The sequence below is a fragment of the Hippoglossus stenolepis genome, chromosome 5 (genome assembly GCF_022539355.2).
Source record: "Hippoglossus stenolepis isolate QCI-W04-F060 chromosome 5, HSTE1.2, whole genome shotgun sequence".
In the NCBI taxonomy this organism is placed as follows: Eukaryota; Metazoa; Chordata; class Actinopteri; order Pleuronectiformes; family Pleuronectidae; genus Hippoglossus; species Hippoglossus stenolepis.
In genome coordinates this window covers 19,020,323-19,047,179 of record NC_061487.1, presented here as the reverse complement: position 1 = coordinate 19,047,179, position 26,857 = coordinate 19,020,323, and the positions used below count along the sequence as shown (strand labels likewise).

General features: G+C 42.0%; 2 protein-coding genes across 3 annotated transcripts; one reads left to right on the top strand and one right to left on the bottom strand.

Moving 5' to 3' along the window:
• Positions 1 to 1,243: 1,243 nt before the first annotated feature.
• nfat5a (nuclear factor of activated T cells 5a) lies at positions 1,244 to 24,826 on the top strand. Of its 2 annotated transcripts, none has more exons than XM_035156734.2 (12): positions 1,244 to 1,570; positions 10,841 to 10,969; positions 13,613 to 14,243; positions 14,386 to 14,569; positions 16,088 to 16,278; positions 16,387 to 16,559; positions 16,779 to 16,913; positions 17,022 to 17,074; positions 17,204 to 17,336; positions 17,496 to 17,680; positions 17,792 to 20,081; positions 20,295 to 24,826. In XM_035156734.2, the coding sequence occupies exons 1-12, from the start codon at positions 1,498 to 1,500 to the stop codon at positions 20,696 to 20,698; spliced, it is 4,581 nt and encodes a 1,526-aa protein (XP_035012625.2). In that variant the 5' UTR covers positions 1,244 to 1,497; the 3' UTR covers positions 20,699 to 24,826. The 2 variants fall into 2 exon arrangements, with proteins under 2 accessions (XP_035012625.2, XP_035012626.2); XM_035156735.2 differs by lacking the exon at positions 1,244 to 1,570 and adding an exon at positions 12,992 to 13,054 and having other exon boundaries at positions 10,844 to 10,969.
• On the bottom strand, positions 24,188 to 26,833 carry nudt7 (nudix (nucleoside diphosphate linked moiety X)-type motif 7). Its single transcript, XM_035156737.2, has 3 exons — positions 26,136 to 26,833; positions 25,886 to 26,044; positions 24,188 to 25,389 (listed from the first exon to the last, which is right to left on the bottom strand). The coding sequence occupies exons 1-3, from the start codon at positions 26,289 to 26,291 to the stop codon at positions 25,036 to 25,038; spliced, it is 669 nt and encodes a 222-aa protein (XP_035012628.1). The 5' UTR covers positions 26,292 to 26,833; the 3' UTR covers positions 24,188 to 25,035.
• Between the last annotated feature and the right edge of the window lie 24 nt (positions 26,834 to 26,857).

Here is a 26,857-nt window from a genome sequence, read left to right as displayed (position 1 = left end):
GGAATAATGGACTCAACTTGATTTTTACAAAAGGGCCGTTTTAAGGGGTATCTGAGAGTGTGCAAATTGGTGCAGCTTGATTGAACTTAAGGGGACTATAGGGCCTTAGCGGAGTCATGTGCTCAACTGAATGCTGTTCTGGTTCCCTCAGTTTTGGGAAACATCTGTCACAGGAAAACAGTTCAAAACACAGGGTGTCCACGTGGGACGGCCTCTGACCCTGAATAGGACAGACTGTTGTTTGTCTTGTACTGCAAAAACCAAAGCTTGAACTTTAAGTATAATTAGTTTAATTGTTGTTATTATTATTATATTCCATTTAACAATACACAAATATGCTGGCCTGATGACTGTTGCACTGCTGAACACAGGCAGACACATATATTCAGCTCCCATGAATTCATATCTTACATCTTCTAAAATGCAGATATTTTTTGTGCAATAATTCAATGTTTCATCACTCAAGCACCTTATTCATATTCACCAGTGCCAAGTTTACATTTACTCAATGATCAATGTGCAATAATCCAACCACTGTGAGATGACATGCAATTTTTCATTTTTTATGTCTCAGTTTGTCTTTAGGTCTATACGTATACTTTTTGTCTGTCTATGCTGTGTGTATTATGTCTATATTTTTGTTGTGTTCAGTTACTTGCCTTTTTATTTTTGCACTTGGAGCTGGGAGAACAATGTCATTTGGCTGTGCACTTCTTGTTGTATGGTCTGAATGAAAATAAAGTTCACTTTGACTATTATCATTATTATTATTACTGTTGTTGTTGTGTATTTGTTCTTTTACCAAAGTAAGAGCATTTAGGTTCAGTTGAGACCCAAACTGGACAGGAAATGTATGTTTCAGTTTTTCATGGCGGCAGCTGAGGTACTCTCTGTGTGAAGTTATGGAGGCTGGTGGAGCAGTATATAATAGAAATGTCAGGGGTCACATTTTGAGAAAATTGGCCCCCTGGGCTCAGATGGGTAGGGCCCCCTCCCTCGCATCCCATTTGATTAAACAGAGCTGTGTGACTTTCTAACAGTTCGTATTAAGTGTCCCTGTCGGTCCACAGGCTCAGAGAGGAACAAACCAGGCAGGTTATAATGAGATTACTCTCATCTCTGCTCGCTGGGGCCGTGCATGCATTAATGGAGGTGAAGCGAGGGCTACTGCGCATGCTCGGGGGCAGCAGAAGGGGGAGGGACCAGGGGAGGGGCTGACCAACTGTAGGCAAGTGTGTGTGTGTGTGTGTGTGTGTGTGTTTGTGTGTGGTCGTCTGAACGTAGCACGAAATGTGGGTCCTCTCAGCAGCACCACACACACTAACGTGAGACGTGCAAGCTGACGGGCTTTTTTTTTGGCTATTGAAAGTTTTGTTTCGCCTCGATGTTGTTCATTAAACATTCCGCTTGTAAAACGCAGTATTTATTTCCCACGAGCAGCCGACCTGGTTTCTTCTAAAGAGTGTCCGCTTCCCCTCCCCTCGATGAAGCGTTGCGATGCCCTCTGATTTTATATCCCTCCTTAGCTCGGATCTCGACCTCAATTCCCCCAAATCTCTGTACTCTAAAGGTAAGATGCTTACTAAGCGAAGGCTACTAACCCGTTCTGTCCTGGTTTTAAACGGAGGAAATTGTGAATTGTCTTGATGGCTCCACGTTAAGCTGCTAGCTAGCTGTAGTTAGCTTCTTTTCTGCTGCTAGCCAGCCTAGCTAGCTTAGTTAGTTAGCTGCCTTTGCATTGGTGACTACCTGGCTGGTTAGCTGACTGTGTCACATGCGTGCAAGGACGTGACACACCAGGCTGCTCGTGTGATTGTATGAGTGGTGTTTGCGACCTCATGGGCCTGGTTACATGTGTTACTAAGGTTTTTCTTGGTGGTAACTAGCACCATGGTCATTTATTTCTATTAGCTAGCCACAGCTACGTGGGGTCGATCTCCAGCCACCACATTGTTCAGCGGTTTAACGTACTTAAGTCTTGATCCTGTGGAGGTGTGTGTGTGTGTGTTTGTGTCTCTGTGTGTGTGTGTGTGTGAGAGGAGGGATGGGCAGTTTTTATGATGTATGTATTTGAAATACCAAATAGTATTTAGTAATTTGTATTTGATGGGTTTGATGAAAAAATGATTCATATTTTGTATCAAAAATACTTGAGTGTTTGGTATTTTTGTAGTTATAAAATACTGTGAAATACTTTCTGTGAGACTACTATGTGATGCTGTCATGAAAAGGGAAATCGATGCATGCAGCCAGTGATGGTGTCTATCAGTAAATTGACCAGTTTTGTTGAGATTAGAACATTAAGCTTCAGAAAATTGATAATCCAGCACAAAGCGAGGCCCAAAAAAGAAGAAGCACAAGGTGAGAAATGTGTTGGTTGTCAGCTCTCCATCCCTTTTTAGCATAAAATGCTAAATTCTTAACAGTTCCTGTTAGGTTTTGGTGTTCGTTTTAGTGTCTTAGGCCAAATCAAATTGTTCTAGCAAACTATTTAACCCGAGTACCGTTAGCAGCCCTCACAGTTAATGTTGGCTTGCTACTTTTAGCCTATGTTAAGTTTTTATCAGTTGTGCACAGGAAAGCAAACTATGAAGCGTTTCAGAGTTGTTGTACAACTTTACTTCATAATGCCAAGAAATGGTTTAACTTAGTAAACGCACCTGTCTTTTGTGCCTTATTGTCTTTAACAACGTTGTGCTGCAAAGCCACAAAACAACAGGTTGTTATCCCATACACCACCGGTGTTTGTTGTCGCTCACAACTCTGAAACTTAGTGGGGGCTGTTTTGTGTTTCGTTAGATTTGTTCTCAAATAACTAAGGTGCGAATGAACAAGACCGTGTGGGTGATGATGATTGATGTATTACTTGGAAACTAGTTTCTCTGGATAAAGGTCCTATCAGTTGTCTGCTTATGAATGACTTGGTAGTATTGTCGTCGATGTTGCTGGTGAAAGGTAGGCCCTTCATTATCGAACAAGTTCTAGAGGTCAGGCTGAACTATCTGTTGAGTGGTTGCATGTCAGATTTATGGCATGACTTGTTAGCTGTTGCTCTCAAAAAATGTCCACTTCATCAACTGAGTCAGTGTACTGCTGAAGGGATAGATCAAATAGGCATATGTATAGTTTGCAATGTGATTTCATGCTCCCTTGTAAAAAAATGTTTTTGTATTTTAAAAAAACAAAAATACACTAGTTTATTTTGATACATGGCGTGGTTGCTGTATTTTGTAATTTATTTTTGATAGACTTGCAATAAGGGTATTTTAAAATACATTCTGATGGTTCTAAAATGGGACAGTGTTTAGTTTAAAAAGGCTTAGAGGTAATGATGTCTGATCTACTGAGCCGGCCACATGTCTTTCTTAGTACTGCCATACAAGCCAGTAGCCGGTAAGATTTACCTTTAGCCTCAGCGTTACCTCAAGTTTGGCCTGTATGTTGATGACGGTAAGGCGCACAACTGAGGTTATGTCCCTAACAACCGCTGGCGGCCGCTAACACCTGCTAACATCACCTGGTAGTTGGTAACTTAAATTGTGCAGAAGACCTTCAAACGTACAAGGGATATTCACCAGCTAGTCCCATATTCTAAAATTATGTATCTTTGCCCACCTGTGTGTGTGTGTGTGTGTGTGTGTGTGTGTGTGTGTGTGTGTGTGTGTGTGTGTGTGTGTGTGTGTGTGTGTGTGTGTGTGTGTGTGTGTGTGTGTTGTTTGGTGTGTGTGTGTGTGTGTTGCTTATTCCTGTTTGGTGTATTCTCCTTGTGTAGTTGTGCCGTGTGAACTACAGAACTGTGTTGTGTGGATCATGGTTGGCTCTGAGCCGGAGTCGTCCTCCTCACATTCTCTGGATTCACAGAAAGAATGCCGTTGTTGGGCAAAGCTCAGTCTCCCTATCAGGGTATGTGCGGGGGTGTTGCTTCTACCACAGGGGCCTCGAGTGCCAAAGTATACCCCGTCTGTGACAGTCGTTGGACACGTGTCAGCCGACTGTTGTTATTTATCAGGAGGTCGTTGCTGCGTCATGTCGAAGCTATAGACTGTTCACTCTTGTTGCGGTTAGCTTTGCTTGTATTGGTTTTCAGTAGCACGCACTGCATAAGTTAGCGTCCTCGATGTTAGCAACTGTATAATTTAGATAATATGAATAAAATAAACTCTTGTGCTCCCATTCGATACTATTTGATATCGTGTTTCTTGTAAATCATATATATAATATAATCTTATGCTTGTTCATAAGCAAGATTTGTATAGTGTGTCTGGTTGTGTAGTGTAACAGCCCTTTTAAGCAGTAATGTAACCTGAGACACATGGATTTATGCATTTTACATTTTGACAGGATGCTGGTGGACAACAGAGCTTCCCCTGCTACTTATTTTACATCCTGATCTCAGCTGGAGTCTATATTTTGATGGGCAATAATGTCTTACACAGTTTTTACCTGCCTGCTGTCTGACCTGCTGGTCCCACATCTGTCCGGCTGTTATGTATATTGTGCTCATGAGCCAGCAGAGAGCATTGCTCCATGGACCCTGAAAGGCACATTTGAGCCTGCAATATGGTCACACTGTATCACATGATGGCTGTTTATTTATATCTCAGTAATTGGGTGTGTGTTTGCATCAAGGTCAAGGTAGCAGACTTGCTCATTAAAGATCTAGTCAGAAACCTCATGTATATCAGCCTGTAAGTGAGAGAGGGGACAGCTGCGTGAGTTCATTTTGGCCTGGTTGATTATGTTACACCATTTAGTTGATTTGGTGGTGGTTTTTTTGTGTTAAAATGCGGCATATGTGAAATCTCAAACGTTAACTATATAAATGGGACGTTTTTGAAAACACTCTGTGCCAGCCAGGTCTTTTAGGCCATGCATGAGAATCAGTTTGCCAAGTCTGACATACAGGAAGTACCAGCAAGGACATGTATAGTCTACCAACTCTCAGATTGAAGTAAAAGGCCAAGGATTTCATGGACAGTTAACTTTAGTTTCATTGTAAATCAAAGAGGATCTGAATACAGAGTAGTCAAGCAATAGATGTTTATACAAAATCTGACCACTCTTCAACTACACAAATGCCACCGATAACAGATCTTTGTGTATGTTTTTTTAATTATAAACACTTTGAAATCTGATACACATTAATGAGATTTAATGACTCTCGGTTACGTTTTGATTCAGGGAGCCAGATTATCATTTCTAAAATATTCTTTGCATCTCAAATTATGATCCTTATGCTTTTCTTTACTCTGGCCATATTCACAGTAGTATAATTATTGCCATCCATCATTAGGAAAAGTCTGTTTTGTTTGATTAAAGTAATGATGTATACAAACAATGGCAAACTCATAGGCTGAGGCTAATTTTACATTTGAGAGAAAATAAGTTTACAGATAATGGGTGCTGTTCGTGCACTTGCTGAAGAGCTATCTGTTTCGCTTCATCCGTTTTTTTTTTTCTCTCCAACTTCAAGTGGAAACATGTAATCTGATTATATTTCATAAATGTTTTATCTTTGCACCACACAGCTTATGTAAGAGTTTTTCATTTAGATGAACAGACAATCCAAAAATAGTTTTTTTTTTTTAGTCTCACTGAGAGGGGGGGGAATCTTACATCAACTTATCAGTGTGAGAAGCTTGAGCTATAGAATCAGTGTGTCTGATTAGATTCCATTGTGTGAGAGACACAAACAGGTCATGCAATACAGAGCTGGTAGAAAGTAGTTCCAGAAATGGTTAGAGTAGCGTGTGGATTATTCAGGGGAAGTGGATATAAGATGTCACCGTGATTTTAGTTTTCAAATGTGCATGCAACACAATAGAAACTCCATTTGTCTCCACTGCAATGGGGGCAGCAGGAATCTTAAAAGATGACAATTTAATGAGCTGGGTAAATAAAAAACATTTGTATGGCTACATACCTCCAGAGGTAAATGAGAAAATATTGGTCCACTGACCCTTTATGTGAAATATGGCTCAGCTCCAGAATAAGCCGTTTGTGGTCTGACACTCATTTTTGTATATGAGGAAAACAACCATGGAAAGACTCATTAAATATGAATCATTAATGTGAAATCTTAGTTTGGTTTTGTTCTATATCATTTTATTACTTACTTCCTGAACTGATTGTATTCATATCAGTTCCTGCAGGCTCAATTAGTTTCATTTACTGTCACTCACCTGAGACATGTGAGAAGAAATGAAAGCCCTTCCTGGAAACAATCACTTTTAAGTGTGTCATCTGTGAATTCACTGCTTAGCTTTAAGCTCAAACAGTGATTATAATTAAGGCTAGGTCAACTCTATACTGCGTTTTAGAAAGTTTAAAATACTTGTGGCATATATTCCTGTAACTTTGGGGGAAATGTAAACTAGATGAGGTGTGTCTTGGTCAAATGAATCAGTGTAAACTGGTGATGACAAGTCTGAATAATCAGGGATAAAGCTCTACACTCAACTCAAGTTACAAAGAGCAGGGCTGATAGTTACACTTTAAAAGTCCCAAAACACGAGCAGGGTAGGCAAAATAACTGTGCGATGTGAATTAAGGGCGATGGCACGGAAGTGTTTGCACTGTTATATTTGTGTTTTTAACCTTGTACTATTGTTCTCATTTAGTAATCTGAATACACAGGCACATCAAGTACAGTACATCCAGCCATTCATTGCTACTACATTTCAGTTTCAAGGTAAATACAGATGGTGGAAATCTACAGCCAAAAATGATGTTATGTGTTTCAAGTGCAGTCAGTGGCTCTATTGTCAGTTTTCTGGCTGGAGCTTGTGTTTAAGAGTGTCTTTAAAACAGTCATTGTTGGGCTCTGACACATTCTTGGTCTGCATATTTTGTCATTTGCAACAAAAACACTGTCTTCATGAATTGTCTATTCTGTTATCCCCACTCGTAGCCCTAAGCCAGCTGCAAAAAATATAAATGGACTGGTGGCCTTGCCATTTGGCAAAGCTTTCAAGGCATGTGTAATGTGAGCAGTGCATAACTATGATATGAGGTAATTTAATTGTTCTAAGTTTAGGTTTAATTCGGTCCGCCCCCTGAAAGGCTAGTGTGCTGCAGCTTACTTTTTCTGGCATATTCAGGCAGGCTTTTGATCTGTGAGGTCATCTGACTTCTATAAAAGTAAATTTAGACAAACATCATAATCCATTTCCAATTTAAATGTATGTCCTTTTCAACTAAGGTTTATCTGTGGCAAGATTTACTTAATGTTTTCTCTTTTTGAAGTTAACTCTCTCTGAAGCCTGCATCTGTTAATCACTTATTAACAGGGGTAACAGATTAACTAAAATATTTATATTTCTCCAGTAACTAAAGATTTATGAGATGTGTTTGACCTTTGTTAGTTACTGGAATAATGTTAAGAAGCACATCTTCAGTCCAAGTATTAAGAAAATTTGAAGGGATGTGACTGATGGTTATGATTAAGAGTTTTGTAGATTATCAGAACCATCAAATATGTGCTCCAAACACTCCATTCACATTCTTCTTGTGTACGTTTGTCAAAAAACTTGTTTATACACAGCAAAATATGCTGTGCCATTGTAATATTTTGATATTGGTTCCAAAACCCAAGGTTGTATTTGTATCAATATCAAAAGTGTAACCTAACCTAAATTTTACTTAATTTTCCATCACCAAAAGCATCACCACAGTTTTACCCCTCTGCACTATACTCATGCTAATTCACACAAATGATCCAATCAGTCAATCATGTGGCATTAGCATCATCACTCACCTGCAGTACTGCTATGAATTTGACAGAATAAAATAAACCAAAAGGCCCACACAGGGTTGTGTAGTCCTCAGTCCTTGTGCGGTCAGTTAACTGTAAGACCTGAGGGGGAGAATATCACCTTAGATGGTACCAATCTCCAAGGAATGCAGAGATAGTGCCTCATTAGAGTTGCTATGAACATCACTAAAGCAGATAGAGGTCAGGATCTTCACTTGATGTTTACATAATGTCTCCTGCCAAGAACTGAAATCTGAGGCTGCCGTGGGCACAGGCTTACCAACATTGGCCTGTCGTGTTGAGCCAGGATGGTGTAATGGTGTGAGGAATGTTTTCTTGGAAAACTTTGACTCCCTTAATAGAAATCAATCATGGTTTGTATGGCTACATTGGCATGATAATGGAGAATATCACTAAGCCAACACCGCGACAAACTAGTTTTATGGACATGACAATGAGTTCAGTGTACTTCAGTGGCCTCGCTGGGCATCAGATCAAATATAAAACCTTTGGGATTTGGTAGAACGGGAGATTTGCAGCGTTCATGTGCGGCTGATGAATCTGCATAAATGATGTGATGCAATTACGTCAACATGGACCAGAATCTCAAAGACATTTTCTTGTGGAATCCATGCCAGGAATGATTTAAGGCTGTTTTAACTGTTGAACTACTCTCTTTAGAACAAGGAATGCAACTACCTGGTATTAATATAGTAGTATGGTGTTCTTAACAAAGTGCTCAGTGAGTTTAAATACACTGTTTGCATACTGCTCTGCCCCGTGACAGTCTGGCAGACGAGTAAACAAAACACTAAATGAAATCCAGACTATGCATTTGCATACCCAAACTGAGTGAAATGAATGAGCAGCAATCTGGTGTTTAAAATGAATGTGTGCCTTTTCTGTTTATGAGCATTATGTTTTAAAGATAATTAGACAAAATAAGTACCTATGATAAAGGTATTAGTAATAAACCAACACAGGCATCTCTTATTGAATGTTATGGCTGTTAAGCTTCGTTGGAGTTTTTTCCCCACAATGAAACCACTAGGTTTCTTATCAATGGCTATTGATGCGATAGAGATTTTTGCAAACAAAAACAAAACATTGTTACATTTTATGCTTTAACAGCAGTGTAAATAGTACTTTTAAGTGAGTTTAGAGTTTTCAGTTCAAAATTTTATTTACAACCTCCCACATCATCATTTATCCATGAAGTTTACATCGGATAAATGTCAACACTGTTCTATCTATGAATGGTTTCATAGATTAGTGCATGTATGAATAACTCAAGGAAAAACAATCGTCGACTTATTCAGAGTTTGCATGTCTGAACAAATGGTTCTGTTTTTCGGGTTATATTTGTCTTTATGACTTGTTGGTTGTTTCTGCTGCAAACTTGTATCGTGGTCCAATCAAAAGCAGAGGGTGGTGCAGTGGCAGGAAAGCGCAACTGCTGTTTTCGTGCTGCGAAAATGTGATTTCCGTGGAAAGATCGTTTCTGGGTAAAACTAATAAGATGTGGTGTCGGATCGGTACTTAGAATCGTGAACTCGCAGATACCCGACCTGGCTGTGTCAGAGGCCTTTCCGATGCTGGTATCGGAACATCTGCAGTTATCTTTACTTTGTAAAATAATTCAGTCATTTGGTAGGGATGTATATGTAATAGCCTATTGTCACAAATGTATTGCGAGCCGGTGGATGGTGACAGCATTTGTTTATATATGAATGCCTGTCGCATATGAATGGGTTCCAGGCCGGCTGAACACACATTCACTCGACTCAAATTATACACAAATCTACTGTGTGAAAAGAGTATTAGTCAAGACTGAGGTCATGTCGAGTTGCCAGTCGGTCCGTAATACAACCACGCACAAAGACTCCCTCTCTTCACACCATGAACAAAGCACAACAGACTCAGATGGAAGGCTATCCCTCTGGATGGACTGAGTTTTACTGTAATTCTGATGGAACCATTCCTTTTAAGACAGATTACCTTTGGATCAGCAATGGAGTGCAGAGTGAAGCCTCTGTCTCAGCGTTTGAAGTTATTGCCTGTCTGTGTTTGTGAATTAGTGCACTCTGTTGTTCTCTGTGAACTGTGGTGACTTTGTCTTGAGACTCTCTCAGCATCATTGACGTCACAGAAGTGCGAGATCATGTGTCTGGTCAGCTTCGCCAGTCATAGCTGTGTATCAGATGACTACTACACATGCTGGGTGCCACCGATGCACAGCTGAAATATCCATGTCAGGGTGTTGATAGGTCCCTGTTTCATAGCAACCACTCTACCTAATCATCGTGTTCATCTTCCATCAAATGTGATCTGTGCCAGGGTAACTGCTGCGGTTCTTCAAGGGATCAGCATCATCAAATATCAGGGAAAGTCTCTGCAGGCTTTATTACACTAAGTCGCTTGGGAGCCTAATTTAGTTTATCATAAGATACCCCGTGTTGTGTTAGTGTTGACTGCAGATTTTTTTTGTAGATGCAGTAGAAATTTTGATCATGAGACACAGGTCTGATTCCAGTTCCGTTCCAGGATTTTTATTTTTAAGGGAACAAGGAAATAACAACCACCCTGAGTGCGATACAGTAGGAGCTGCGTTATTACCACCAAGATTTCATTAGCAGAAAAGAGGAAAACGTATTGACTGTATTTAAAAAGAAGTTGTGTTTGAGTTTACTTCTGCAGTCTGAACATTTTTGGAACCAATATCTAGCAGTCATTAGTCTATTAGTGCATTTGAAGGCTCTTCTGCTTCAGTTTCATTCTCCAGGCAAGATAATGGCTGGTTTGTATGGAAAACTTGAAGTTCTGTGGTATTTAAACTGTGAAAGCAGTGATCTGGGTTAACTGACATCAAAACCAGATGTGTTTTTATTTAAATAAATGGGAGAAATTTTACTGCAAAAGTCTTTGGATCCATCCATTTCTAAAAAGGCTTAAAGCAGAGGTGTTGAACTCAAAGCTGTCAGAAAATGTTCACCATCTTTTCTAATTACTTGGGCCATTAATAAACAATTAACCAATTTATGTCTTTCAAACCCTAATTTGTCTTCTCCTGCTCATCCTTTATGGCAGAGTCGGTATATGACCTCCTCCCTAAAGAGCTCCAGCTCCAGCCGTCGTCCACCCAGACCGAGCCACCCACCATGAGCCAGAAGAGTGGGGGAGAGCCGGGACCTCCGCCAACTGCAGCCTTGGCCTCAGGTGAGCTACCTGCTCAGCCAATGAAAACCATGATCTGGGATCAGTTTCCCTTTACCAAACTATTCCCGGTAGGGGAGAAGAAAACTAATAAGGGCTTTGTATTTTTTGTCTGGGGGCAACTTCACAGTTCACTGATTTCTGAGACAATTAATATTTGTGACTGTGTGAGATTAGACAGGATAGCATTTATATTTCAGCAAAGGTATTTTAATACTGCTGGTATGACAGTGCATTGTCATTAGGTTTCATTTTGGATATATTGGGGGTTTTCCTGGTTATTTTTTGGCCATGATGAGTATTTTAGATGTTGTGTTTTGCAGTAGCATTGCTCACCTTGACTTTGTCTGTTGGGCCTTTGATATTCAGCCAACTGTTTCTGTGTATGTTTAAAAAAAAAAGATATATTTGAAAAATTAGTTTATAGATATATAGTTTTAGATCCGTTTATAAACTTAATTTATATGGTACTATACTTCAATAATTTATGATTCTCTGTAAAAGTCATACAGAGCATTTACCTTTTGATCTTTACACTGAATAACAGCTTTAAGAAATGTTGGTGGGATTTGCATTAACAGCATGGCAACATAGCTTGTTCCTTCTCATTTCACTCATTTTTATTTCTCAGCAGCTATTTTCCCTGTGATGCTTGTGCTCAATGTTTTTTGCCACGTGGCTTTAAGGCAGTTAAAAAAAACAAAAACATATTTGGGTGGTCCGGATTCAGACGGCCCCCTGTTCAGACCTGGTATTAACATCTATCACGGCTGATCCAATCACATGTGGACAGTTCTCAGTATACGTGTGAACGCAGCCAAGAAGCATTGAGATCTGATCACTCAGACCCTATTTGCAGGTGGTCAGGGATGCATGGGGCCACATTCTTTTAGCTGTGTGAACGCAAACCGAGTCCTCGGCACATAGAAGGACCATCTACTCAGCTGATGTCCTCCGATCTACTACAGTCTCATGTGGCCCAAAAGTATTTTTACACTTAATTTTCTCACACCCACACATTGATTTATTTGAAGCCACCACCACGTATAGATTTTATATTTTTTACTCTATCAAATAAGCTAAAAACATCATTCAGTCTCTTCAAACAGAAATTATGTACGTGTTTATTTGCATGCAGGGGGGAGGTGGGATGCGAACACAAGTGGTCACTGGAGACGCATTCTAAGGCCAGGTGGGAAATGACTAACTTAGAGCTGTCCACTTGTGATCGGATTACTCGAGACGAATGGTTATACCAGGTCTGAACAGGACAAGAGACGCAGTAAAACCCCAATGCAGTGTCAACCACTGCTGTCCTTTGGTGTCCTTTAGTGCTCGTCTCAGACAATCACTCATGTTATGACTTTATATTCTGTTTCAGTCTGTTGATTTAGTGCATAAGCCTGGAGGTATCAGTATCATTAGGTTTTATTTTTAAATGCTTTACAAGTACCTTGAGCAGAAACAGCCTATGCACATTCACACATTCTCTTATACACACGTACAACAGTAGTTCATCTGAGGTTTTGAAGTGTTTGTAGCTAAATGCAGTTACCCTAGATATTTTCACTATGGAGATTTGTTTCTCTCTTTGAAACAGTGAAGTTGCCCCCAACTGTCAATGGACCGTGTTTTTAAAAAACAAAATACTGTCTGATCTTGGATCATGGTTCAGGGCAGTTGACATCAGATATAACTGAGCATTCTAGATTTCAGTTTCATCTAAAGTGCAAACTAACTAGTCCACAGTCATGTTGGAGAGAGAGCTTTTGTTAATGCTACATCTTTACTATCCTGTCTGACCCGGCTGGTCCTAAACAGTGCTGATCAGAAGCATGACTACTGTGACATCCTTCAGATGATTGTGAACCAAATCAACATACTTTAAAGTGTCTATAAATGATCAACTACAAAAGTCACTCCTTCGTTAAGTATATGAACTGATCCAGTTTACTGATTGACAGAAGTTGAATCTTGAATGATCAGCTCTCTTGTTGCTCATTGGCTGTCTCGTTTTTATTGCAGGAAGTTCCCTCTGAGGCAGGGAGTGTCTGCATATAAAATGGTCTGCAGTTCACTGCTCCATAGGTCAGAGGCTTGTTTATTCTGTCTCCATGGCTACGCTCAGTCCCAACCAAATCTTCCAATTGGCATGCGCAAACTACTGTTTACTACTGAATGCACATTGCACAAACTGTATTGTAACCCTGGCAACCCTGGCAAACTTAATTTGGCGCCACATTACCAGCTTGCAAATTTGGCTGTATAAGAAAGTTTGAGCAGATTTTGTTCAGTTTTTTTCTGGCAATGTGTATGTAACAATTTGTAGCTTGCTTTTGTTTTTGTAAACAAAGCATGTCAGTTTTGTCACATTGATTTTAATTAAGAAAGGTTTTGTAGGAATCAACACATTGTGGGACCAATTGTACCCTTCTCAACTTTAACTTCAGATTATTTAATCAATGCTTGACAGCTCTCGCATGCACAGTGAGAACATAGAACTCACAGCAGTCTATCGAAATTAGAGTTGGGAAGAGGGGAAATCAATACAAAATTATGCACAAATTCAGCTGCTTGAATGGGACTGCTAGCCTGCTCTGTGCTGAGCATCTGTACTAACTCTTTTACCTGTGTATGCTACTACAGATGCCAGCTCTTCCACCTCCAGTCCTTCTGCCTCTTCCTCCCTGGCCATGGGAGTGACATCCACTGGCCCCTCTACCTCAACCTCAGACCATCTCAAGGTTCCACAGCATCTCCAGTCCGCTGGAGGAGAAGGAGCTGGAGCTTCAGAGATGCAAGGTGTGGAGGGTGCTGTATCTGGCCCCAACAGAGGCAGCAGTGGGCCAAACACTGCATCAGGAGACATAGGGTCAGGAGTGTTGTCAGGGCTAGGAGTCCAGCAGCCTCAGAACACCCCATCCAAACGGAGGCCTGTGTTGAGCATATCCCCACCACCTGAGGACCTATTTGACGACAGCCAGATGTCTTGTCAAGAGGAGACTACTGTATCTGCTCCAACAGGTCCAGACTCAGAACATAGCAGCAGCATGTGGGCTGATGACTCAGTCTCCAACTTCAGCTTGATCAGCTCTGTCTCCTACAATGACAACACAGAGGTGCCCCGCAAATCCAGAAAACGCACCCCTCGCCAGCGGCCTGGCCCAAAGCCTGCTCATCCGGAGGACAGCATGGATGTGTTTGATGCCGACAGCGCCAAGGCCCCTCACTTTGTCCTGTCCCAGCTTGGCACAGACAAGAACAGTGCAATAGGCAGGTGAGGTGATCATTGTCCGTCGAATGCTCATTCTGTCAGCATTTGAACTCCGATTAGTGTCTCTTTCTGGGGTTACAGAGAAAGTTTTTTGAATTTCCAAAAGTCATAATAATGCCATCTTGTGATTTCTGTTGCCCTGCAGCTCTCTTGAGCCAGGGACCGCAGTGAAGGGTGGGTCACTGTCTGCTCAGTTCCCCCAGAGGAGCGATGGGAAGGACTTGAAGATCCTGGTGCAGCCAGAGACCCAGCACAGAGCTCGCTATCTGACCGAGGGCAGCAGAGGCTCTGTCAAGGACCGCACCCAGCAGGGATTCCCCACTGTCAAGGTTGGACAAAGAAGTCCACCAGCTGCTTCTTGACACAGAAAAAAATACCAAAGTTGGAAATGACTGAATAAGATTCACAGGGCACAGAGTGTGGAGTGCACTGCACCACAAGAGAATCCCAATACAGACAAATATAATAAAGTAATATATTAATAAACACGTGCTTAGCAGAAAGAAAGGAGTTAAAAACCGCAACGGAAAAGAGAAAGATAAGTAGCTCATAAAACAAAGGGTAATAAAATGAAGTTACACATACAATGGAAATATAGTAAGTGTTTTATGGAGAGTTTTAAAATACCCTAACTGCTCTGGCTGCTTGTCCCCACAGTTTGGGGACTTTAACAGAAATGGCCCAGTCCTATTCTTAGTCATTAGCCGTGACCTGGGAATAATGAGCAGAGCTGCATACACTTATCCAAGTGAATTCCCAGAAACACAGGAGGTTAATAATGTAGTTTAAAGCAAGGTCTTAAGTCTTTAGAAGTTAATGTTTGAAGCACTCAATGAAACAAACCTGAAAGGAAGCACACACGTAATGCATGATAAAAGTAAAGATGTTCGCAGGTTTATGTTTGAGCAAATGCATGTAATTAATGTGTGATAGAATTGAAAATATCTCTCGTCTGTTTTTGTCGGATCCACATATGGAGAAAATAGAATAGACTTTTTCTAGCAACTCTGACAACATCCACAAACTACATTGGCCTCATCATTGTGCATGTTTTTGTGTCTATTCATGAAGCTTAACATGGATCCTCTAATAAGGAGTTGTTGCTCTGTATGCATTTTGCATTTCCTCCATGATAGGTGTTGCTTTGGGCGTTAAAAAATGCTATTATTAGGGGCCGGGCTGCGATGCTGCTGGTCCCTCTTGTTTTTCGCAATCTTCTTCTTCTTCTTCTTCTTCTTCCACTGAAATCCACCTTCACATGCATGAAAATAAACCAACCTTAGCACATAGGTCCAGTCCTATGCCAATAGTCCTCAACTGGCTTTGTGGGCCAATAGTGCTCAATGACAGAATGCTGATGTCTTGGAAGATGCAATGTGAAAAATATCAGACTTTTATCTCAATAATCATCATAATTTCACCTATTGCAGTCAATGGAAATAGATAATCTTTAAACATCAGTTTCTCACTCATAGAGCAATCAAACTTTGTGAAAATAAATTACAGGTCTCTCTATACTTTCTAGATGAAGTAAAAAAAAAAAGAAATTTTATCTTGATAACTGAATGTTTCACAGTTGTAATAGTCAGCAGCCCTGCAAACTGCCTTTAGTCATAGTGTCAAGTTACATCGAGAGTGAAAGTATGTCACCTGGCATATGTCTATTCAAGCAAAATGCATCATGAAAAGCTCATTTTCTTCATCTTTCTTTCATCTTCCTCCTATGCTTTCTCAAAATGCCTGACCCCGACCCATTGCGGCTTATAGCAGCTATAATTTAATAATGTTATGCCTTCTATTATTAGTGAAGCTCAATACTAATGTTGATTTCTCTTTTTTGTCCCCAGTTGGAGGGTGTGAATGAGCCAGTTGTGCTGCAGGTGTTTGTAGCAAATGATGCAGGCAGAGTGAAGCCTCACGGTTTCTACCAGGCTTGCAGAGTGACCGGACGCAACACCACTGCCTGCAAGGAAGTGGACATAGAGGGCACCATTGTTATTGAGATCCCTTTGGAGCCTAGCAGTGATATGACACTTGCGTAAGGGGCTTTTTTCTGTGGATAATTTGGGAGCAGTTAATCCTTGTAGTCTGTTGATGCTTAAGAGATATTTGTTATATATTCCTCCATCATGTGCTCCTTCCACAGGGTGGACTGTGTAGGCATTTTGAAGCTGCGTAATGCAGATGTGGAGGCCCGTATTGGTGTTGCAGGATCGAAGAAAAAGAGCACCCGTGCCAGGCTGGCTTTCAGGGTCAGCATCCCCCAACCTGATGGATCCACCCTCACTCTACAGGTCCCTTCATCGCCAATCCTCTGCAGTGAGTAAATCAGGCACAAGTTAAACAGTCCAACCCTACAATGTGGATGATGTGTTTCCAGCGATGTTTGGCTTTTGCCACATACAGCATTTACTGTGATGGTCATCAGACCACAGAACTCAGTTTCCTTTGTTTCAGAGTCTTGTGCTTGCCCTCTGGCAGAGACTAACTCAGAAATCATGTGAGTTTTAATTCTTTCACTCTTCACTTGTTCTCCAGCCCAGCCAGCGGGAGTGCCAGAGATCCTGAAGAAGAGTCTTCACAGCTGCTCAGTGAGAGGAGGAGAGGAAGTTTTTATCATTGGAAAGAACTTCCTCAAAGGAACCAAAGTTATTTTTCAGGAGAACATTGCAGGTGTTGTAGCCATCTTGGTTTTGTCAGCATATTTATGTGGTAATGAGTATCTGCATCGAAACTTCCCGATGAATGGAAAAGTTAAAACTTTAATTGTTTTATTCATAGATGATAATTCCTGGCAAGCCGAGGCAAAGATTGACATGGACCTTTTCCATCAGGTAAAAGTAACAGAACTGTATTAATAGTCCTTGTTTTTCCTCTTGAATAATGTAAAATGTTGCTGACAATCCCCTCATGAAATTCTACTAAAAATAACAGTTCTCTTCTGAATCTTTAATGTCTTCCAGAACCATTTGATAGTGACCGCTCCTCCATTCCACAGCCAGTCAATCACTTCTCCAGCGTCTGTGGGAATCTTTGTGATGACCAACGCTGGTAGATCACATGACGCCCAGCCCTTCACCTACACTCCAGACTCAGGTACAGCCACGAGCAGAAGGACAGAGGTTGCCTAGTTGATACATTTCAAGCCTCTTGTAGGTTATTTAAAACAGGTGTAGCTAGAGCTCTGTTTAGTCCCGTTTTATTGATATATAAACAATATATATAACTAACCTGTGTTTCTATTTTAACCCTCAGCTGATAACTCCAATGCCCGGACGGTAAAAATAGAGGGACCCTCTCTAGTCAAGACGTGTATGTTTGATGGACAGATGAAATCTATGTCATCTGAGCAAACCGACTGCTCTGGTCAGCCATCCAAACGCCAAGAGGACACACCAATGGAAGTGTCCAGCAATCCACCACCCACGGATGTCTTTAAGGTACAATATAATTCACTCAACAAAATAAAAACATCTATAGTCGAGGCCAGTTTGGATCCCACTGTACTACAGAATTGGAGTTTGTAACATATCTCTTTCCTCTTTTCTCAGCCATCCCCTGACCCTCTTGTCTCAGTGCAGCAGACCCTGGAGCTCAGCTCCAGTCCCCATCCAGGAGGGGAGTCCTTTCAGAGTCCGATGCCCCTACAACATGAAGATGTGGAGCTTCCCCAGGCACCCCCTGTTTTCCCCAGCCTAGAGTCTCTCAGTACTATACAGAAGCAAGAAATTTCCCCCACAACCTCCTTCCCAGTGTCAGGAGACACCACAATCCCTCCTGTGACACCAGACGTCCCTCAGCAATTCCTCAGAGATCCTCAGGACAACCTGCCACCTGAGAATTCCAACAATAGTGGAGGGGTTGTTGTTGTTGCCATGCCCCAAATATCAACTCCATCTCAGCCACAGCCGCAACAGTCACAGGTTCCCATGTTCCCCCAGGAAGGGGTGGCCCAGCTGGAGAGGGCAGTAAGGGAGCTGCAAGCTGGAGGTAACACCACGCTCCAGCAGGTGTTTGAGGCGGCTGTAGCCCAGCAGCAACTAAACTCAGTGCTTTATAGCCCCACACCCTCTGCAGACTCTCTTCAACAGCACGTCCAAGAAAACATGAACAGCCTTAGATTAGGAAACACTGATAATTCACTGTCTACACAGCAACAGCTACAGATACAACAGCAACAGCAAATGCAACAGCAGCAGCAGCAGCAAATGCAACAGCAGCAAATGCAACAGCAGCAACAACAACAACAACAAATACAGCAACAGTTTCAACAGCATCAACAACTTCAACAACAGCAAATCCTTGGTAATCTTCAGCATCAACAACAGCAACAACATCTACAGCAGCAACAGCAAGTCCTTGGCAACATGCAGATGCAACAGCAACTAATACTACAGCCACAGGACCAACAGCAACTGCAACAGCAGCAGCAGCTCATTGAGAACATTCAACAGCAGCAACAGTTGCAACAGAATCAGCAACAGCAAGTCCTTAACAACATCCAACTTCAGGATCAGCAACAGCAAGTCCTAAACAACATCCAACTTCAGGATCAACAACAGCAAGTCCTTAACAACATCCAACTTCAGGATCAGCAACAGCAAAATCAAATACTTACCAATTTACAACAACATCAGCTTCAACAGCAGCAGCAGCTACAACAGCAGCAACAACAGCAAAACCAAGCATTGAGCAACTTGCAACAGCAGCAGCAACTACAAGAGCAGCAGGTCTTGGAGAATTTACAGCAGCAGCTTCAGGCTGAGTTGCTCCAGCCACAGATTCACTCCACCCCGCAAGTACAGCAGCCAGGGTCCCTTCTTCAACGGGCCGGAGAGCTGCTCACCATTCAGACCAGCTTCCCAACACAGCCTCCATCTCACACATCCCCCCCACAACAGCTCTTCCAATCACCCAGGCCCCTTGCAGAGTCCCAGGGCTCCCAACAGCAGGTCCAGGCTGCCCTGCTCCAGAATACACTGACTGTCCTGACGAGTGGCAGTCTCAACTCAGAGCAGCAGTCGACTGGGTCAGCACTTTACCTGTCCCCAAACCCTCCCCAACAACAGCAACAACCGCAGCTGGCGTTCATCTCGTCCATGAAAACATCTGCGAGCCAGCCCCAGTCTGTTACAATGTTCCAGAACCAACCCCAAGCTCAACTCTCCCAAATGCAGCAACAGAGCACCCCCATGGAGGAGCAGCAGTCTGCACAGCAGAACCAGCAACAGCCACCACAGCTTCCAATGGGCCAGCAGGGCTCTTTGTTCCAAAGTATTCCAAACCACTCACAGGGTAACCCTGTCCCCCAGAACCAACTTTCCCAACCCCAGCAGACGGGTCTGCTCCTCTGCACGACAGATCTTAACCCGCAGGATATTCCCCCAACTCTTCTCTTCAGCACCCAGACCCAAGGCCCTTCCCCCATAGGGAGCATCAGTGTTGGAATCCCTCAGCCAGACCCAGCAGAGCCCATGTCGTTCCAAGACCAGAGCTCTTCAGGCAACATCTCGACATCCAATGAGAACCAACAGCAGAGCTTATTCCAGGAGCAGCAGCCAATGCAAGTAGGCCCAAGCTCCAGCAGCGTCCCAAGCAGTCAACCTGTAGAGCTGTTTCTACCGCAGACATCTCTGTCTGGCCTGCAGAGCACTATAAGCTCACAGGAGCTAAACAACCAGGCTCCGGCCACTGGCACAACCATCTTTGTCGTTCAAGGTGGTGTGGGCGTTGTAGCCAGCCCTGGACAGCAGCCACCAGAGCAGCTTTTCCAGACAACTGTGGGCGGGAATGTGGCTCCTCAAGGACAAGCCAACCTGTTTGTGTTTGGCCTCCAGAACGGTAAGATGATTGGGGCTTCTCCACCTCTTAAGTATAAAAATAACAGTTAAGTGACTGTAGAATTCTTGTTTTCCTGAATTTGGTGCTACTGCGATGCTTCACCCATTGAGCTGAACATATCCAAGTGCATCCTGAGTTGCACCAATGTCATAATTACATCCATTACCTACTGTTTGATTATAGTGATCATCACAATTTCTTTCTTCCTCCCAGACTCGCCACAGCTGCTCAATTCCTCCGGGCCCACCCTGCCTGCTCAGAGCCAGCCCCAGAACTCCAGTCACATGCAGCCTCACTTGGATCAGCCAATGGCCCAGGCTGCCTCCCCAATGCAAGCCCCCATGCACAGCAGCCTACAGAACACTCTACAGGCACAGATGCAGTCCAGCTTAGAGAACGCCATGCAGACCAGCCTACAGAATGCGATGCAGACAAACACACAAACAGCCCTGCAGTCTAGTTTACAGGCAAACATAGAAACAAGCTTGCCAACTCCAATGCAGACCAATCTACAGATGCAGATACAGAGCAGCTTACAGAATCAATTGCAGGCATCATTATCTGTATCATCCAGCATGGATAAAATCGAGGACCTACTGGAAAGCCTACAGAAGTAGTGATAAATATTTGGACAATGTGGTCTCTAAGGAGAGTGAGAGATATGTAGCTAGTTATACATCCTAACATCAACAAAGTGGCGGTGCAAGTGTTTTGTGCCAGTGCCACGAAATGTAGAAAATTTAAATATTTAAGAATTAAATGCCCCCTTTTCCCTAAAACCAAATTATGAGCTCATGTAACCCATTGTTTTTATGAAATATTTATCATTCATTACAGCTTTTCGTAGATCCATTCTCCTTGAAGCGATGAGTCCGTCTTTGTTGTTACCCCTCTTGCAGGATCAGAGAGGCCCGTAATGACAGCTTTACCTATCAGTCTCAGAAATGCAGTGTTTTGTTGTCAGAGTGTTTTTAACAATGTGAGCCCAAGAGATGATATTGATAAAAGTCTATCAGGTTTTAGTGGGGAAACTGGAAAGGGATAAAGAATGTCGGTGATGGGGAAATAGTAATGTGATGGAGACTTGGCTGTAAGAGCAGGCAGAGAAGATAAAACAGTCAGCCATGGAGTGGATATCACATAGCGCGTAAGTGTCCGATATAGGCTGAATCTCATTTTGTGAGTGTGTAAACTAATTTCACTCAGAGAGACAGTCGGGGGACAGTTGTGTTAGTCTGTCTGTCATGTGGGACGGCAGCGAAACTGGGGGAAGACAACCTGGCACAAAAGCAGGAGTGAATATCGTCATTCTTTTGTCATCTTTGCAGATCTTTTGCAGTTAATCAACCCCTCGTGTTTGCACATCTCGGCAGTTTGACTAAATTATATGTAAGGAGCAAAGATGGTTAGATTACACATACTTGTAGAATGTTTTGCATCCATTTCCTGAGCAGACTCTACAGAAGGACAGTTAAACTCTTCTCCTTAAGAATTTCTCACTGACTAAAATGGCGTATCATTACATATTTATACTGCAGGTGGTCCCCCCCAGTCTGTAGCAGAAAGAGGAGAGAATATTGAACACTCGCAAATGAGATTCAACCTAGTGAATAATGTGACTTGGCCTTTTGTGGCCTTTTAGGCACCTCCCAGTGTTTTCATATGTTTAGGCCTCATCAGCTTTCTTGGTGAACTTTTAAGAAGCATTGTAGTGTGTGTATCTTTTTGTTTTAAAGAAGTTGGTAACTTTACCAATCTAACGTGGATAGAGCGAAACTTTCCACTAGTGAAAATGGAGTGTTGTGTTTTTATAAACAGTTTATCTCAAGCACTTTATAACCTCTTTTGTGTAACCAGCTAATCCTTATATCCGTCCACAGCTCTCTACTGACCCAGCTGAATTTGTACTCGGAAACGTCCACTTAAAAAACAAGAAAAAAGAAACAAACAAAAAAAACAAAACAGAAAGCAGTTGTCTTGTAGAAGTAAAATACATCTTAACCAAACATTTTTACATTTTCTCATGTCAGAATATTTTTGAGGTCTAGGACAACTTTGTATAGAATGTCTGCTCACTGTTGGATCCCTTTTTATATTCAGTCTCAGTGGTCCAGTCAAGTCTGTCAAAAAAAACAGCCATTCCCACAAAAGCATTGTCATTTTTCAGTGTTGGAGTGGTAAGTAGGCCTTTGTGTTTTACACACTGACAAAACACCTAAAACACTGATTCGTTCAGATTGTGCATTGAAATGAAGGATTTTCATTGTTATGCTATTTGTACTATTTACTGTTCAGTCTGTCACTTGAGACTGTTCTACCTTGTGTTGTGTTAGATATTTAAGTTTTTGTCCGTGTTGGTACCGTGCGCAGGCTGGCACCATGTGAAGTTGGCACCCAGTAGCCGTCCCTTGTGTTGTGAACAGGGGCTCACTGGTAAATGAAATCTCTGTTACATAGAGGCCGCCATGTTGTTTCTATCTATGGTGCTATGTATAGGAGTGATGGGCACTTCTGATGTGATGTTATTACGTAACCGTTTCTACTTAAATCAATATAGCGTTGACATCAATTGTTAGTTGTGAAGCAGAGTTGAGTCCAGAGAGCTGGCTGTTGTTGTGGGGTCAGACTGGAGTGCACCCAGGCAAACCAAAGCTCCTGTTGTGAATCCTCATCATCTTGTCCCATACTTGTCCTTTCGAATGCCCTCATCATCATGTTTACTCATTTTTACTTAATCATTTAAATTATGCAGCTCTTACGTGGATAGCAATTCAGCATGTTGTTTTGTTTTAAGTAAACATTTATAAAAAGATATGTAAAGGTACTTTGTTTCATGGATCATATAATTAACATTTCAACCCATGTTTTTTTTTTTTTCATTTCTCATGACATTACTCTATTTTTTGATGCAAAGTAACACTGTATTTTCCATATCTACAACAGTAGCCAATTTGGCGTTATCAAAAAAGCCAATTTTTAGAATAATTCTAATGTTGGAGTAGCATTGCTCACACATGCATCTGTTTACATTTTCATAGTCACACTATTTTGTCCTGCAGCTGTTAGTGATCCATTTTAAAGTAACTTATCTTTTTTAGAATTTTGTATCCATGTATCAAAATGTAGAGTATTTTTGTAAAACTAAAGTTTTTGGTTTACGCTCATAGCACAGAATATCATTGCTGGTATGTTATCCTGAAACTAAGCGCAGGTTTATTGTGAAGTGTATGACTGAAATTAGAAATGTAGTTAAGTGGACATCAAGCAAATTTGTTTCGAATTTTATTTGACTGTTCTAACATTGACTTTACCCAATTTGTACATTGTGATAAATGGGCTAGGTTTCTCGTGTTTATTTTTAATGTCATGCATCTCAAATGGCACTTTGACTCATCCATTAACTGTAGATCAGGTTAGAGCGCAGTAGTGATGTTTCCAAGCATTCCATTCCTCTTGGGTTAGGGGAGTTAAAGAGCACATAACGTTGCGGAGGAAGTGCAGAACAGTAACGCCTCTTAAAGCCATACCAACACAGAAAGCCAACCTGTGACTTCAGTTTCATGAATGTAAAATTTACCTCATGGTGTGGACACAGCTCGCTCTACATCAAACCATTGGACCAATTACAGTTTCAGAGAACATATATTTGGAGGCAGAGTGGGGGGGGGGGATGGGTGGCGTGGCGTGGCACCAACTGTCATTCGTGTCACTGTACATTTGTCGTCTTGGATTGTGTAATGTCATGTTGTTTCGCACCCTATCCTTTCATCGTGAGCAATCCAGGAAGCTCAGTCTGACTCTTCGAATAGCCACTTCCACCCGACGAAACCACGGGAAGCATCCATTTAACAGTGGCGAAGACAGCACACAAATCTTGACACAATATCGTTTTGTCCGTCAGTCATGTAAATGAATATCCATGTATATTTAAATGTGAAATATACTGCAGGGGTATCTTGAATTTCAATTGTGATGCTTTCAACAGAACTTTGTGTGCCTTGATAACTTATCCGTTACTCTGCTGTGTTCACTGATGTCCCTTTTGTGTCACTGCTGTTTGGCACCTTGTCCTTTTTACTCTGGAGGACTGTTTAACATCAGGATACTTTTCAGTGATTAGAATTTTTATTTCAACAACACAAGTGCAACCATAGCCCACACCAATATATTTTAGCGATTACATTTTCACTCTGGAAATCCAATGCAAGATATCAAAATGAGCACTGTCAACGTGATGTTGTGCAGCTTCACCGGTGAATTGTCATCTTGTTCATTATTTTCTGTTGAAAATGTTTTTTCCATGCCTCATGAGATTTGTAGATGTGAGGTAAAAGGGACAAGACCGTGGAGATTGTTTTATGGAGAGCTTTCTTGTACTGATGTGCTTGTCAACATTACTATTGTTGCTGTGAACTGCTTGATCAAATGGAGCAACCATGATAACCGTTACTTGCCAATAGTGTGAGCTGTATCTTGTGTGTAATCAGTTTGCTCACGTTTCCTAGTTCGCTTTCAATTTCACATTCTCCAACAGTTCTGTTGTATCCGTTCTGTGTAGCTTGAGCTTTAGTATCTAGCCTTAAGACCCTGCAGTAGGGATAAAGGTCAACCCCAGTGTGTTATCATACATCTGAACTATTATTAACATGTACTTTGCCTTGGTCTGGACATTTGTATACTCTTCTGTTTATATCTGTAATCCTGCTGCTACATTAAATGAATTAATAAAAATACAAGTGTCTTGATTTTCATCTTTTTTAACTTTTAACTTTAAACATTCACAGTAAAAAGGTGTGCAAATCAATGCTTACATTAATCTTTTTAAACATATTGCATGTATGTTTCCATTTACACATTTACACCTATAATTAATGCAGCAAATTAATACAATGTAGTTAAATAACAAATCTGGCTTTAGGCATTAGGTGCTGGCACAAATGCATTACATGAACTGTCATAATTTATTAATTCTTCTCTGTAAAGTCTGTTGGAAGAAGGATAAAGGATCCTCTAAGTCAAAACCAACGTCAAACTCCGGTTTCTTCCCAAGAGCGAGTGCAGCCACCAGTATGGCCAACATGGCTGTCATGCCCCATATGTGATATTGGCTTCCTGAATCAGTGTCCACAAAATAAAATGAGTGCAGTGACCCCACCGTCCCAGCAGCACCGTGGGCGGCGCTGTGTCCCTTCTCGCTGATGAAGAAGTCCAGAGGGACGGTGAACACGGCGCTGACCTCAGCCGGGTTTGGACAGGGACGAAATGACTCCTCTATGAATCCAACCACCGGAGTCACCAGCAGACCGCTCTGTCAAAAGACACCAGGGGGTCAAGTGGGGGACAAACGATGAACCCTGACCAGCTGATGTTGTCACAAGGAAGAGTCACTACCCACGGCCAAGGAGGTTATGTTTTCACCCCTGTCTGTCTTGTTGTTGGTTGGTATGTTTATATATAAGCAAGATTACACAAAAACAGCTGAACGGATTTCTACGAAACATGGTGGAAGGATGTGGTGTGGGTCAGGGAAGAACACATTGAATTTTGGCGTTAATTCGGATCAGGGGGCAGATCCAGAATTGTTTGCTTTTGTCGCTTTCTTTAACGCAAGGGGCCTTTTTGGCATTTCAAAGATTTCCCAAGGAATAATTCCTGGATGTTGATGAATGAAATCAGGCATGTTCAGGTAACTGATACCTATCATGTGTGTGGGATCTGTTGCAGCTTGATTGTATTAGAGTTGAGTGTTGGGCCTTGGCGGAGGTATTCACTCTTCTGTGTGCCACTTGATTTCAATGTCATACCTTATGCATGAAAGGGAACAGTCTGCAGACCACCTCAACCCCATCAGCTGTCAGACCGATCTCCTCTCCAGCTTCCCTCAGGGCCGTGTCCACATCGTCTCTGTCCTCAGGGTCTTTCTTCCCACCGGGGAAACACACCTGTCCGGCGTTGGTCCTCAGCTACAGAGAGACAACAGGTCACAGGTTGGTTTAAACAGCAGATTCAACTCCCTGGCCATTGACCCACAGTGAGCTCCATGCAGGTCACTACCTCCGCTGAGCGCAGAGTCATCAGGGTGTGCAGCTCTCCATCCCTCACGAACAGAGGGATCAGCACGGAGGCTCTGGGCAGCACCGGCAGGTCGGAGAACTTGTCTCCGATGTCGAACGACTTTAAAACGGCGACAGCCTCCTCTTTGGTCTGCATGGTGGCGGGTCGGTTTCACAACAGACACGGGAAGTGGATCCGCCGATGAAAACCATCAACATGCTTCAGCGAAAACAAACTGGGGATCTACTTATGTCGTACTGGTGTTTGACACTGTGTGGTTTTTCACTTTGTTAAATGCTGAGTTAACTTCTGTTTACACGTCAACATCTCACAGCAGGATTCAAACCGTGAAGGAGCCAGACTCGTCCCGCGAATTGTACGTCACAAGGTGACACGGTTAGCTAACGTTAGCACAAAAGCTAACGCTAATAAAAACAGTGGGTTACGTATAAATAAATAAGTCAAGATATTATCACCATCGCCTCCATTATTCCTCTGATGATTAAGTTTAGTCATTTATTCAACGGCTAGGCTAATAACACAAGACGTCCCAAACCGGAAGTGTGTCGTCACATCAGTGCGACGAGCATTAGCCACAATTAGTCAGTTAGCTGTCAGGGCAATGATGCTACTTACATATTTACTATGGGAAAATAAGGAATGTATCATAAGTGGGATTGCGCAGGAAAAAAAATAACAAGTAATTCATAAATATAACCACG

Coding starts and splice junctions, on each gene's coding strand:
- nfat5a (XM_035156734.2), top strand. CDS start 1,498: ATGCCCTCTGATTTTATATCCCTCCTTAGCTCGGATCTCGACCTCAAT. Junction 1,571..10,840: donor CAAATCTCTGTACTCTAAAG/GTAAGATGCTTA, acceptor CCTTTATGGCAG/AGTCGGTATATGACCTCCTC. Junction 17,075..17,203: donor ACATGGACCTTTTCCATCAG/GTAAAAGTAACA, acceptor AATGTCTTCCAG/AACCATTTGATAGTGACCGC.
- nudt7 (XM_035156737.2), bottom strand. CDS start 26,291: ATGCAGACCAAAGAGGAGGCTGTCGCCGTTTTAAAGTCGTTCGACATC. Junction 26,045..26,135: donor TGACTCTGCGCTCAGCGGAG/GTAGTGACCTGC, acceptor GTCTCTCTGTAG/CTGAGGACCAACGCCGGACA. Junction 25,390..25,885: donor TGTTCCCTTTCATGCATAAG/GTATGACATTGA, acceptor GTCTTTTGACAG/AGCGGTCTGCTGGTGACTCC.